Here is a 14,599-nt window from a genome sequence, read left to right as displayed (position 1 = left end):
ACTGGCTTGTATTAAAAACTGAATTTATAAGATAGATAAGTTCAAATATCTGCCTACTGCTGTTCTTTAAGGACATGCCCATAAGTCCTTTTATGTGGGTTCTTTTCTTCTGCTGCAGCACATGAGCAGTTCAGAATAGGCAAAATATACACCTTGGATGGGCCACCCTAAAGCTCTACAAAGAAGAAGTTTCAAAGCCAAATAAGGACACATTAAAAACTAGTGTGGTGTATTACATGTGAAAAAGTTAGTGACAGTGAGATCCAGATATATATATATCCATCCTTTTTTTTTTTAAACTGCAGGAACAGAACCAAGTGGTAGAAGGATGTAGAATCCATTCTAACGGCTATAGTTGTTTATCCTTCAGCTTAGTACAATGGCACTCTTACTCAGTTAGGAACCTACATGACCCCCAAGGACTGACTATCATGGTGGCTCAAGTAAACATGCATTGATAACTGTTTTCCAAGTGTGAGAAATCTACATAGTGTCTACAAACTAAGAGCTGCAATGACTACCACCATATACTCTTGGAAAAACCCACCGAGGTATTGCAGTCCACCTGACTTAAGACCTGAACTGAAAGGAGTAACTTTGGTAATGAAATCTCATTAAACATAAGTGGGCTAGTGCACATTCATTAGATTCAGTTAAAGCATTAAAATAGTGATCATTTCTGGAAGAGTTGATGCAAGCATTTCCACGCAGAACCTTGTTCTCATGAATCAGAAGTGAGGTTCAAATGCCCAAACTCCCGACTTTGCCTTTTTTCAGAATAAGATATAATCATCCTCAAAAATATTTTCATTTTTGGGAATTCTTCCTGGAGCTCCTGCCTGACAGATTATTTAGAAGCCTAGATAAGTATCTATTTAGGAAATACAAGGAATTGGCTCTGGGTCAAGTAGAGGAGGTAAGGTGGAGGAAGGCAGGAAAAAAGTTGTTAATCAGCTGTCAGAGTTCCAGCATCAAGTGTTATCAGGGTCATAGTCTACTTCAAGATTAGAGATGAAGAAGGCCCCTAAATCAGGAGCTGGTCTATCCAAAGGAAGAGTGGTGGAAGAATACTAACACGCCTCTTCCACTGCGAGGCCAAAATCTCCTTCTAGGAGAGCAGGGGTGCTCAAACTAGGGGCCGAGACCCCTCAGGGGGTCGCAAGGTTATTACATGAGGGGTCCTGAGCTGTCAACCTCCACCCCAAACCCTGCTTGCCTCCAGCATTTAAAATGGTGTTAAATATATTAAAAAGTCTGTTTAATTTATTTGGGGTGGGTCAAACTCAAAGGCTTGCGATATGAAAGGGGTCACCAGTGAAAAAGTTTGAGACCCACTGTAGTAGAGGCTGAGAATCTGACTAGAGGGTCTTGGATTTTAGAAACTCTTATTATCCCTTTATCTCTTGATGAGATAAAGGAGTTGCCTTTTAAAGTTTATTTTATGTCCTTGTATAACGAGTCTCCAGGCAGCCTACAAAAAACTTCACTTCTGTAAATCTGGCAACAGGGACTTTGCCTAGTTCTCAGCTAGGGTTACTTGGCAGGGTATTTAAGAAACTTATCTTGCCGCAAGACTTACCCAGGGCCGGTGCAAGGATGTTTCACGCTCTAGGTGAAACTTCTACCTTGAGTCCTCTTCCATCCCCGAGCCCCCGCCCTGAGGCACCCCCCCCCCCGTGGCAGCTCCCCATCCCCAACCCTGAGGCACCTGAGCTCAGCCCTGCTCCACCTCCACCCTGAACACGTCGTCGCTGCTTCACTTCTCTCACCTCCCAGGCTTGCAGAGCCTGAGCTGATTGGCGCTGCAAGCCTGGGAGGCGGGAGAAGTGAAGCAGCCACAGCGTGCTCAAGGAGGAGCCAGGGCAGGGAGTTCCACTGCGTGCCGCCTCCCCCCCACTTGCTGCAGGCAGCCCTCCCTGCGCTCCCCTGCCCCAGCTCCCTTGGCCTAAATGCCAGTGGTGACCGGGGCGGCTGAAGATCCGGCCACAGCGGTCGCTGCCGGGGCGGCTGAAGATCCGGCCACAGCGGTCGCTGCCGAAGAAAATGCCACCCCCCCCTCAATCCTAGTGCCCTAGGCGACCACCTAGGTCGCCTACATGGTTGCACTGGCCCTGGTCTTTCAGATTAAAGGAAGTGTATGCTACAGAGACAAACGAGACATCGTACTCAATAGCAATTTGACTTTCTTCTATGATCAGAAATCAGTTTTCCCACAAGCCTATTTCTTTGGAAATAAGGTGGGAGAGAGGCTTACATGATAGAAGAAACTAAGAGCATTAGCTGCTGAGTTAATATTAGACCTCACAGCCCACCTGATCTTTTGGAAAGGAATCTCCACAAAAGATGGCTCAGACAGAAATGCCACAGCTGTATCTGCAATTGGTAGCTGTGCCATAGATTCTACCTACTCAAGAAACCAAAACCTTAAAAAAAAAAAAAACAAACCACAAACACAACAGAAGAATGATTTCCCTGTTTGCCACCAGATCTGCCACTGACATGGGTTTTACATTAACAAAAAGGTAGTTACTGGCTGGTGCATAGATACCACCTACCAGTCATCTCCAAGGAAACCTGCTGTTAATTTCAATACTGTTCTGCCATATCAGAAAGTAGGCTCTGGAGAAATTAGCCTCTGCAGAACCACCCACTTCCATAAGCTCTGGCTGAGACCTTGCGGCCCTTCAAAGGAGGATCTGGAAGACAACAGCCAGATGTTTTGCCTCTGTGGCCTTCTTGTATTTTATGACTGATCTTATTCTAAGTGGGATAAAACACATGAGAGACTCACATTCACTTTCCTATCTCCTCTTCACAGAGAAAGGAAATATGCCAGGACCCACTAGTAGCAAGCTGGGAGGTAGTTAAATTGCAAGCTACTTTACCAAGCAGACACTAGCCTGCTTTCCTAAAGGGTCTACGCTGGGTTATGCTGGGCCAAGACAACCTTCCTTCCCTCTCCTAGGATCATTTTCTTTTCTGCTATCTAAAGGCTTGTCTACTTGAGGTCACTCATGGAATTTAATACAAATTAAACTAATGGTGTGAATTAGAAGCAGATTAGTTAAACGGCATTAAATCCCTGTGTGGGACTTGTAGGATAACTGGTTTACTGAATTAAGGCCACTTCAATTCTGAATGAGACGGTGCACACAATTAATGCAGTTTAATCCCTCTGTAGACAAGACTAAATCCAATGACACCTGGAAAGTGGACAGGGAGGGCCTGTTATGTTTGAGAGGAGAGAAGCTAGACCTATACATCAGTTTTACACCCATGCAATTTGTCCCTTCCTTCCACCTTCTCCCCCACAAAATCCCCCAAAACAAAAAACCCCAAGAACCTCAGCACATCCACTTACTTCCAATCGCAAGTAAAGCAATACTGCTTATAGCAGCTCTTTGAAGCATTAATTTTTTAACAAGATCCTGGGCTAGGAAATTTTGAGAGGAAGCAGAAAACAAACAAAGCACAAAAAGGGAAGGAATGGATGAGAAAGACAGGAAGTACAAGTAGAAGAAGATCTGGTAGTTTTGGCCTTCTTATAAAATAGGGTCTCTAAGCCTCATCAGATAAAGAATGTTCTTTAAAATCTCCAGTGTTAAAAAGTCTTTCCCCTAGAACCCTAAAATAGCAAGCTTAAATTGCAACATAGCAGAAAGAAAAAAAGTTACTACATTAAGGGAATGATAAATAGCTTCACTTCACAAATCAGGTATTTTGTTTAATTGGTGCCATGTCAGGTTATGGGATTGATAAAGGCTTCCCAAATTCAGATTTAAGGTTTTGTATTGGGGTTTCGGATGCCAGTCCAACTAACTACATTAGCATACACCCAAGAATGAAGGAAACTTACTCAACTGCACTTGTATGCGTACACATTAGCACTTTCTTTAGCGCTGCAAACTGTATTCTGACAATTCTGTGGTCTTCTACAGGTTATGCAAATCCATCAGTGACAGAGCAAAAAATGCTTATGGACTATCGCTCAAGTCCACAAGTGTTTTTTTAGACTCCGTGAAACTTATTATAATAAAATCTTCCTGTATATGCGTTTTACAAGATTGTAAAACATTAGCCATTCCCTCAGGCCCAAACAACACCGATTACCTTTCCATTAAGCTTCCTTTAAAATTCAAAGTCATTTTAAGTTCTGAATGTACAAGACGTAAGAAGTTACAAAAGTGTCACAGAAGCACCGAGGTTTCATCAGTTCATGTTTGTAAATGTCTTTAACAAAGACACGTCAAATGTATACTAGATGTGACACCACATCTCCCTCTGAAAGCAGAGGCCTCCATGCATACTCAATGGATAGTTCTTTCCTTCTCCACCTCTGAGGGGATTTGCCAGACAGCACTACGTAATTCGAGTATACTAGTGTGAAGCTTTACTTCATGGCTGCTACTTTAAAAGATGCATTTAAATCTCTAGAAGGAACTGAAGTTTTCAGGAACAGAGGCTGGATTTATATGGCACTTTAATTCCCCCCACTCCACACAGAGCTATGGTCCAGAGATAGAGGCGAGCTGAACCCATTCATGCTGGGCCCCCTACTCCAGTTGTCATCCCTGGAACCTGGAGAGGACAGGGAGCTTTGACAGACCATAGTGTTGCACAGACTAGTAGCAGAACCTGGCTTAGTTAAGTGCTAGCAGCACAAAATATAAAAAAATTTTAAAAAATCAGCTTGATTTTATTTTTCAATTCTATAAGCAACATAGTTCTGCCAGAATTTAACAAAGATGTTTCTGATAGATATGTTCTCAAAGCATCTTACAGATATGAACTTATTACAGATGATACTAAGGAAATAAAAAAAAATGAACATCTAATTATGCTCCTAAAATGTACTGGCGTGGACTGCTATTAGTGCCACTACCAGCTGGATTCTTGGTGGTTTCAAGTTCACAAGAGCCAATCCAAGAGAACAGAGTAGATTACTTCAATTAGCACAAAACAATTTAGCATCCAATCACTCAAAATATATTCAATTTTGAGGACATTCTGGAATGATACCAGTGCAAGACAAAATTCAGTGTTTGATATCTGAACTAGACAATTGTTTCTCTTTGGTCAGGTTCACGTTGGCAAGCCAGATACCCTATTATAGGTGTCCCAGATATAACACTATCAAACCACCGTTTTGCTTTGTAACTACATTCTTTAGTGCAGCTGAAGTGCTTTTTTTTGTATTTGTTATACAAAATAAACAGAGTTCTAAATATATGTTACTAGAGCAAAAAGGTTTGCATCAAGCCTTAGAGCATTTACTCTCAAATCTTAAACTTCATCATATAACCCAACCTTTACTAGAACCTATGCTTTAGGTCTCATTTAGGAAGGCATCCATCTATTACTTGAATAATCATGGATGTCCTCTTAAATGGGCTGATACAAAAGTGTGTGTGGGGGGGGAGCCCTGGGTTAGTCTGAAAAGGGAAATTTTTGCCAAAGTTTTTAAGGATTTCCAACCTCTCTTTTACCTTCCTCTAAATTTAAATCAGCTTTAACAGCAGCCATCATAGAAATCATGAAGCTTTAACTACTCTTAACATTCAGAACCCAGCACCACTAATCAAGACAAAAAGTTATGCGATATCACATTTATATGTTCTCCTAAGCAGTGTGTTCAAATTAGATTCTTTCATGCTATTGGGAGAAGAAGTGTTTTAAATGTTACATTACGTTCTGTTTCTCCAAGAAACAGCAGGGGGACATCCTTGCCCATGTTGTCTGCACAAGTCAGTTAGTAAATACATTAGTACTTTTTTTAAAAACCAAAAAAAAAAAACGTGACAATGAAATTATAGGGCAAAAACAACTAAGAAAAGGAATTATATTACTTCTATGTCTATATCTATATTTCACACCACAAAAGTATGGAGGTCATACTAGAGAGGTCAATCATATTTAAGTACACTTTCTTCTGATGGATGAGGATGAGAGAAATAGGAGTTAGTTTAATGCCCATGAAAACTGGGAACTAACCACACTTGTTAAGTATGAGTTGCAGAGGCCAAAGGGGGGGGAGAGGGAAGAGAGAGAGAGAGAGAGAGAGTGTGTGTGTGTGAGAGTGTGAGTGTATATATGGGGGGGGGGGGTGAGGGGCGGAGTGTTCAGTAGTGTGGGCACAATTCCCCTAGTAACAAGAGCATTCAAGACTTGCTTGTCCTTGAAACAAAATTAAGAACTACAGGGCATCAGGAACCAATGACTAGAATATATTCACTTGCCATCATCCAGTCCCTCAAATAGCTTGACAAAAATATGAGTCACATTTTCCTTCCATCGGGCTACTAATAAGTTTTCCACTATCAGAGAACTGCTATTCATAGTGTTTGCTTATGGAAGTCTGCCCGATTATTATGCTTTGAGGTTTCATTTACCTCTAACAATAAGCCACATTAGAAATTTTAGTGACTATCACTCTACATTTTTTCCCTGTTAAAAACTTCCAGTTTTCAGTGCAATATCCCAGGACACATGCATTCAGAAAATGCTTCCCAAATCCAAGATTCCAGTTTCAAACATACACAATTTGACTGTACACTGTGTAATATACTTTTGGATGAGCGAAATATGGAAGTTCTTCAGAAATACTCACCATTTTTTGTTTCGTTATCCCAGTCCCAAGCTTCTATTATTAATGTGAATGATCTCTGAAAAGAAACACAGACACCAGTTAGATACCAATTAAACAAAACCAACCAACCCACCCAACCATATTTACAAAGCCAGCCACAAAAGTGATTTGGAATCGGCATGTGTTATTGCCAAGAGAGATCCAAGGTTCAAATCTTCAAGGGTACTACTTAAAATGTTGCATTAGCAGCATTAGTTTGTGAAACGGAGCTGGTTTATGTTGCTTAAACAACACACACACGAAGTCCCTCTATACCCAACAAGTTATAGTTCCAGTTAGGCAGAACATCGCAACTGTACAACTTACTGTCCTATTTCAAATAAACAAACAAACAAAAACAAAAAACACTTCACATGTATGGCACTATTAACTACAAGAAATAGCTAGTAAGTGTTTAGGCTAAGAAAATAAATTAAGAAGAGGAAAAACCACCATGAAGATGTCCAAAAATCCAATAATCTAAAACTGATCCCTGGTTTAGATTTAGAGTGTTTCATTATTAAGACCTACCGAAAACTGACTGATCTTTTCATAAAAAGGGGAAATGTGAAGAATGCACCTGGAAAAGGCTGGGCTTGTCAGCAAAATTAAACAGAGCATATATGGGGGGTCGGGTGGGGGAAAACGTTCTTTGGGGAACAACAATGTTCCCTTTCTAGGAAAAAGAAGAGTGAAAGCAACAACACTTCCCAGGTTTTGTGATCTACAATGAAGTAGCTATAGTTTGGAGGCAGCAGTGGGGAAGAAGAAGAAAGCTTTCAAGTTGAAAGCTTTCAACAGTCTTGAATATTGTTTACACCACAGTATCCAATTAGTCCAATCATAACTGTCTAGCACATTTAAGTGCTGTACTTACTCAAAGGGGAAGCTACAGTCCTATTTGTAGGTCTAAATATTTACTTGACCTTAGTTTCAACTGAGAATAGCTGTTTACCTACTATATTATCTTACAGTCTTGTTTACATCAAACTAAAGTGCTCATATAAATTTAACTAAAACAAACCCAGCTGTGCAACAGCACCCCAGGACTCTTATGGGAAACATAATATTCATACAACTTTATGCTTAAATTAGAGGCATAAAAAAAAAGTCTCACATTCTCATATACTACACTTGTTTGTGTAATATGTAGTATGTGCAACATTCCTTAATTACAGCAAGTTACAGAGTTGAAGTGACCTGGACAAGTTCAGTTTTCAGATAGAAGGCCCCTTGTTAGGAAAGGGAATCTGGGTCAATTTACATGGTTATTTTTGGAAGGAGGCAGCAAGGAAGGCTATCTAGGGCTACCCTACCTTTACATTAGCAGCTGTATACCAGTGTTTTACTATAGTTCTTTAGCACTGAGCCCCTCTCAAAAAGAGCTTGTTAAGACTTCTAAGTTTACATGCTTTAAAAGCATAACAACTTGTGCAGCACCCCGAGAAGATAAAAATAAATAGAGTATTTTTAAAAATGTCAATTGTTCTGGTTCCTGCAGGTATACTACAATAAGTCAGCAGAGCCTATTTAGACATGCATCTTCTAGACCTCATTTTTTTAGATACAAAAATGCTGAGTTATGTGAATATTGGGGACATTGGTTACAATCTCCGAACAAATGTGCTTCATGCACTTTCAGCTAAAAATGCAGTTTGTTATAGTTTGAGGGTTCTCTCTAGAATTCTGCAGACTCCTGCACTTTGCAGCTCGTCAACTGATAATTTTAGTATAAATAACTTTTCATTTAGTAAAGTACCAGGAAAGATTTAGCCCAATTTCTCACTGGAAGAGGTAACAAGGGGACAGTGTGGGGCAGGGAAGTGTATCTTTTCTTTAGTGAGAGATTGCTTTGGAAAAGGACAGCTGGTAAGAGCATATAGCTAGGAAAAAGAGAATTTATTACTTGTTCAAAGTGTGAAGGCTGCTGTGTTACATTTTCAAAAGACCTTCCCCACCCCCTTTAACAACAAAACAACAAAAGTAGAAGTAAGAGGGATCATTTCAACTGTTCCTCACAGGATATGTAGCTGTGCTACTCAAAGTTTTAAGACCTACCTAAATGCACGTTACTTACATGGCTACTATTCATTTAGAGTATAAATGTAAGATCTCAGAAACTACATACAACAGGGATAGACAAATACTCCATGAAAGTTGTATTCTAGTGGTTAAGAGATTCTCAGCATATGTTCTGGCAGCCCTCTTACTGAGCATTGTTCTAGTAAGAATATTGCAATCTATGATGAATTACATATAGTTTCTCTCTTGCTCTAGAATCTGAGCTCAAATACCGGCCCTAGATCAAATGGCACCACAGGCGAGGAGCATCTTCAGAGTTGTCTTCCCCCCTCCCCATTTGTTAAGCTTTTGAATTCCTTATTTTTTATTACATTTGTGGCCTATTTCACAACTTCGATACACAATTTGCATACATGATTTATCCCTGTCATCTAAGATGCTAAATTTGCACACTAGGATCTGTAAATCTGTATTATTCGTGCCCTATAGAGGAAAACATTTTTACTTCTAAGATTATAGAAACATTTTAATTTTAATAACAACCAAAGTGTACTAACATTGAGAAATTTAACTGGGCACCAAGATCAGGTGGACCAGTATTAAATAGCGTTACAGTAGGTGACAGCCTTAGAACATTAACCCTAGTCATATAGTTCAAAAAGGATGCTTTTCTCGCCTTTACCCTTGTGAACTGAAGCACAGAGAATCAGACAGATCCAAAGACTGGCCAACTGCATTTTCAAGGAATAAGACAGCAGGCTGTCAATCTCTCAGCCATCGTCCAAAGATATGTTTTAATGACCATGAGCTTTGAAAAGATGCGTTCACCACTCTCGACTGTCAAACATTACTTCTTTTGCCATGCTTAGACACGTAACAGTATTTCTTTTATACTGTTGCATAGACAGGAGTTTGATAGATATCTCTAGTGTCTCATTAAATATGTCCTTTATTAGTTGCTATTAAAACAGAGTTTAAGAACAAGTGTATACTTTCACAATTACACAATAAAAACAAGATTCACAATATTGTAGCTGGGCTCTCACTTTGTTTTTATATCTCATTGACCAATTGGCAACACCCCACCCCTTATATGCCCAAAAGAGTATGGCTGACAACATTCCAGGAGGTTCAAGGAAAGCATAATTCTCAGAAAGTCTGTAGAATCTCATGGAACCTTCCAAAGTTCCAGAACATTCGAAGGTTAGTGAAAAATGAATCCACATTAGGATGACAAGACAGCAAGTGTGAAAAATTGGGATGGGGGGGTAACAGGAGCCTATATAAGACGAAGACTCAAAAATCGGGACTGTCTCTATAAAAATCAGGACATCTGGTCACCCTAATCCACATACAGAATACCTGAAACAAAAAAACCAAAACATTATTTTCCCTTTTGTCACTAACAACAAAAGACCCCAGACCCAACACCCTCAGCGGTCACCTGGGTTGCCTGCCCCCAAATCCAGCCCTGCTTGGTAGCATCTATTCCTTCCCCCAAACTCCAACTCAGAATTTTGCTTAGGTTCCTGCTTTTATTAATTTATAAGAGATCAAAAGTTTTCTAGTCTGTACTTTTACCTCTTCAAGGTCTTCCTACCACTAGTGTGCCATTGCATCCAGTTTTAATTGCATTAAAACAGGCTACATGCTTTTGACGGCCTAAACATCAGGCCCAGATTAAAGGCACCTGTGGGTTACTGCATGTGCAAAAAGTGAGACAATGATTTCTGTTTACACCAATCCCAAAAGGATTCTGCAAAGTTCCCATCCATCTTGAATGTTACTCAAAAATAGTCTCTGCTGTCCAAGAAAGTTCTTTAAATTGCCATCTATTCAGATGGCTATAGTTTAGTCTAGATTCTAGGAAAGTTTGAGGCAAAGTCCAGTTTAGTTATTCCACAGCTTCTCTGAATCTTCATTTCAAACATGTATTTAGCATGACCCACTCCAGGAATCACTGTCCTTACATTAAGTGCACTAATTATTAACCAGCATACACCAATATCCCCAATTCCAGAACACAAACTAGCAACATTCTTCCACATTTCTTAAAATGAGAGAATGCAATAGCTTTGTCAAGTCCATTGGAACCCGAAGGTCTCATGGATTAAGAGTCCAACTCATGCAAGATAGATACTTAGTGGTAACGATTCTGCCACAAATTAGATTCATATTTCAGATGAAATGTAGTATCAATTTGCTGTTAGAGTGCAAACACTTTGTCTCTCTTCAGATGGTTAAAATTCCTCTGAAATAAACAGAGGAAGGGGACTCAAAGGGAGTCCAATCCTGTATGCAATTCACCAATAATGTAAACAGTAGGTCCCCTAATCCGATAAACTACTTATGTGTTGCTTAAAGTTTTTTTTGTTTTTGTTAAAACCGCATGAGTAGTCCCATTGATTTCACTGAAACTACTCACCTCGCTTAAAACACCCACACAACTGTTTGCAAGATGGGACCAAGGCTTATAAAGGGGAAACCGGTTGTCAAAACCAGAACAGTTCTGGAAGAGTAGTGACCACTCTTGTTAATTAAGGCGGTATAATCCATTTTTACCCTCAGTTTCAGTTATGTTTTTCAGTTTGGAACTCTCTCCAAAAGGTGAACATTCTTCATAAAGGCTTAAAAGCAGTTCAGCTTTTAAGGAGGATTGTATACACATTTTTAGCACCTCCCCTCTCTTTTTAAAAAAAAATTAAAATAAAAAGGCAAGACATCCATTTTTTTTAAAGTATTTTTACAGCTGAGGGTTAAAAAAAAAAAAACACTAATTCAGCACAGTATTAACCCTCACTGAAAATGAGATTTGACCAAGTTATGATACTTTGAAAGAGGGTGTTTTTGTCGGAGGTGAGAGTGTCCGGTTTATTTTGCCAAGCATATCAAGTGTACAGCTGAAGAGAACTTTACTGACAATGCATACATAGCTAATTTAGTTGCATACTGTAGTGTAACAGAGGTGCATATATAGGCTAAGAGAAGGTTTTCATAGGAGTCCAAAAGTGTGAACAGAGTTATGAGGTAATTTATGTATTTCAAATTGTGTGTAATAGTGAATCCCACAGCTGAAGGTGCAGTGCCTCAAGTCTATACTTACACAGTAGTATATGATTTCTAAAGTAATACAAAAAAGACGGTTACTCACCTTTGTAACTGTTGTTCTTCGAGATGTGTTGCTCATATCCATTCCAGTTAGGTGTACGCGCCGCGCGTGCACATTCGTCGGAAAACTTTTACCCTAGCAACTCAGTGGGCCGGCAGGTCGCCCCCTAGAGTGGCGCCACCATGGCGCTCCATATATACTCCTGCCGGCCCACCCGCTCCTCAGTTCCTTCTTGCCGGCTACTCCGACAGTGGGGAAGGAGGGCGGGTGCGGAATGGATATGAGCAACACATCTCGAAGAACAACAGTTACAAAGGTGAGTAACCGTCTTTTCTTCTTCGAGTGATTGCTCATATCCATTCCAGTTAGGTGAATCCCAAGCCTTACAAAGGCGGTGGGGTCGGAGTGAAATGTGGCAGAATAAAACTGCCGAGCCAGAGGCTACAGCCTCTCTTGACTGCTGAACCAGGGCATACTGCGAAGCAAAGGTAAGGACCGAGGACCAATGGAGCTTCGCGACAGGTCTCGTGGGTAGAAACACGAGCCAGCAAGGCGGCAGATGAAGCCTGAGCCCTGGTAGAATGCACGGTGATGTGGCTTGGGGAAATATGAGCCAAATCAGAACAAGTGGGGATGTCCGCCATCTCCCAAGATGAGATCCTCTGAGAGGAAAACAAGCAAGCCCTCCCTTTGGCCCGCTACCGGGGCAGAGCTGGGGCACCTTAGGAAATGATTCTGTCAGCACAACATAATGCGAGCACTCCACAGATGTCCAAGGAGTGCAACGGTTATGCCCATTGCGTTGAGCTGTGGGTAACATGAAAGGCCAAAACACCTTAGGGAGGAAAGCCGGGTGCGGTCACAACTGCACCTTGTCTTTGTGGAACCTTCGTAAGAGCTCTGATCTCAGAGACCCGTCTGGCCAAGACTAGGTTGAGGCCCCAGGGCGGGGCTGGGCGGCGCACCCGAGGGTGCAAGCGCTCCAAGCCCTTGAGGGACCTCGAACCCATAGAGCGTGGGACACTGAACGTCCATCTTAGCCTGCTGGAAGGTAGGGACGGCTGCTGAGAGTATCCTCAGCGATGATACCGCCAGATCCTGCCGCTGAAGGCCAGAGGCAGGCCAAATAGAGGGGATCGAGACCTCAGCAGGAGCAAGATCGAGCGTACTGCAGCTGTAAAGGAAACGCTTCCACCTGGCTCGGTACGTTGACCAGGTGGAAGGCTGCCTGTCACCCCAACTCAGGTACGCAGGAGCCACCGTGAGGCGAAGAGGCTGCAGGTCCGAGTGACGAAGCCTGTCATTGCCCTGAGTGATGAGGTCTGGGCTGACAGGCCGAGCAACGTGGTATGTCAGTGCTGCCTGGACCACTCTGGAGTGATCATGATGACGCACGCTCCGCCCCTGCGGAATTTGAGCAGGACGTAACGAACCAGTGGGAACAGCGGGAAGGCATAATGCAGTTGGCCGTTCCACGGTATCAGGAATGCGTCCAAGATCGATTCCGAGGAGAGACCTTGGAAGGAGCAGAACACCTGGCATTTCCTGCACTCGCGGTGAGCGAACAGGTCTGTGTGAGGAACCATTTCCACTTCCGGAAAGCGGGACGCCTCACATGGGGCAGAGTGATGACTCGTAAGACAGGAAAGACCTGCTGAGTCAAAGAGATAAGACGTTCCGAACGCCTGGGAGAAAGGACGTCGCCAGCTCCATCGAGCGGGCCATGCAAAAGACCCGGAAATGGATGGCCTCCTGACAAAAAAAAAGGGGGAGGACTATGTCCCCCCTGAATGCTTATGAAGCACCTGGCCATTGTGTTGGCTGTAAACACCGAGATACAACGGCCTCGCAGCTGCCGCTGGAACCCCTGGCATGCCAGGCGGACTACTCTGATTTTTGGGGCATTAATGAGGAATGCCAGCTCCCTAGAAGACCGAAGGCCTTAAGCTCGGAGGTGACCATGAGCACTCGAGCAGAGAGATGATGCGTCCGCCGTCAGGGGCAGTGAGGGCTGGGGCGGATGAAACCGCATCCTGTCCACACCAAGGAGGGGGTTAGCCACCACTCTAGGGAGCCTAAGGCGTTCGAGGGAACGGTGACTACCATGACCATTGGCTCCCTGTCCAAGCGGTACGCCGAGGTGGGCCGGACTTGGAGAGGACGGAGGCGGAGCTTGGCGTGTTTGGTTACAAACTTGCGGGCAACCATGGACCCAGGAGACTGAGACAAGAACGAGCTGAGGTCGTTGGGAAAGCCTTCAGACCTCAGATGATTGATGCCATCGCCTAAAACCGCAGTTGCGATAAGCAGGCTCCGGCTAGGTAGGAGACCAAGATAGCCCCTAGGAAGCCCAACCTCTGCGTGGGAACCAGAGTGGATTGCTCTATAGTAATCATCAGGCCTTGATCTGTGAATAAGACCGTGACGATGCCCACGGCTGAGTGGGTTGTGTGTCAGAGTCTCCTCGGATAAGCGAATCGTCCCAATACGGAAAAACGCATATCCGACATAGCTACGGTAGGCGGCGACTATGGCCGTAAACCGGGAGTATTCACCGCTGGCTATAAAGCGGAGGCATCTCCCGTGCGGAGGGAAGATGGCATTGCGAAAGTACGCGTCCTTCCTATCCAGGGCGGCATAGTAGCCCCCAGGAGGCAAGGATGGAATAATGGTTCCCAGGGATACCCTGCAGAACTTCAACCTTATCCCAAACCGGTTGAGTCCATGCAGGACCAGGGAGGTCTGAGACCTGTGTTCGAGTGGGGAACTAGGGCATAACGGGAGTAAAACCCCTAGCCCCTTTCGTCCGCTGAAGGGGGACAGGGCTGGAGCAATTTAAAGGT

General features: G+C 42.8%; 1 protein-coding gene across 1 annotated transcript in view; it reads right to left on the bottom strand.

The window, feature by feature from the left end:
- JAG2 (jagged canonical Notch ligand 2) overlaps positions 1 to 14,599 on the bottom strand; it is a 100,382-nt gene that overhangs the window by 50,348 nt on the left and 35,435 nt on the right. Inside the window, 1 exon segment of the mRNA XM_030558599.1 lies at positions 6,608 to 6,662. Within this exon segment, the coding sequence (XP_030414459.1) occupies positions 6,608 to 6,662 (55 nt within the window).

Source organism: Gopherus evgoodei, chromosome 4 (assembly GCF_007399415.2).
Source record: "Gopherus evgoodei ecotype Sinaloan lineage chromosome 4, rGopEvg1_v1.p, whole genome shotgun sequence".
NCBI lineage: Eukaryota > Metazoa > Chordata > Testudines > Testudinidae > Gopherus > Gopherus evgoodei.
This window is presented reverse-complemented; position numbering and strand designations above follow the sequence as displayed.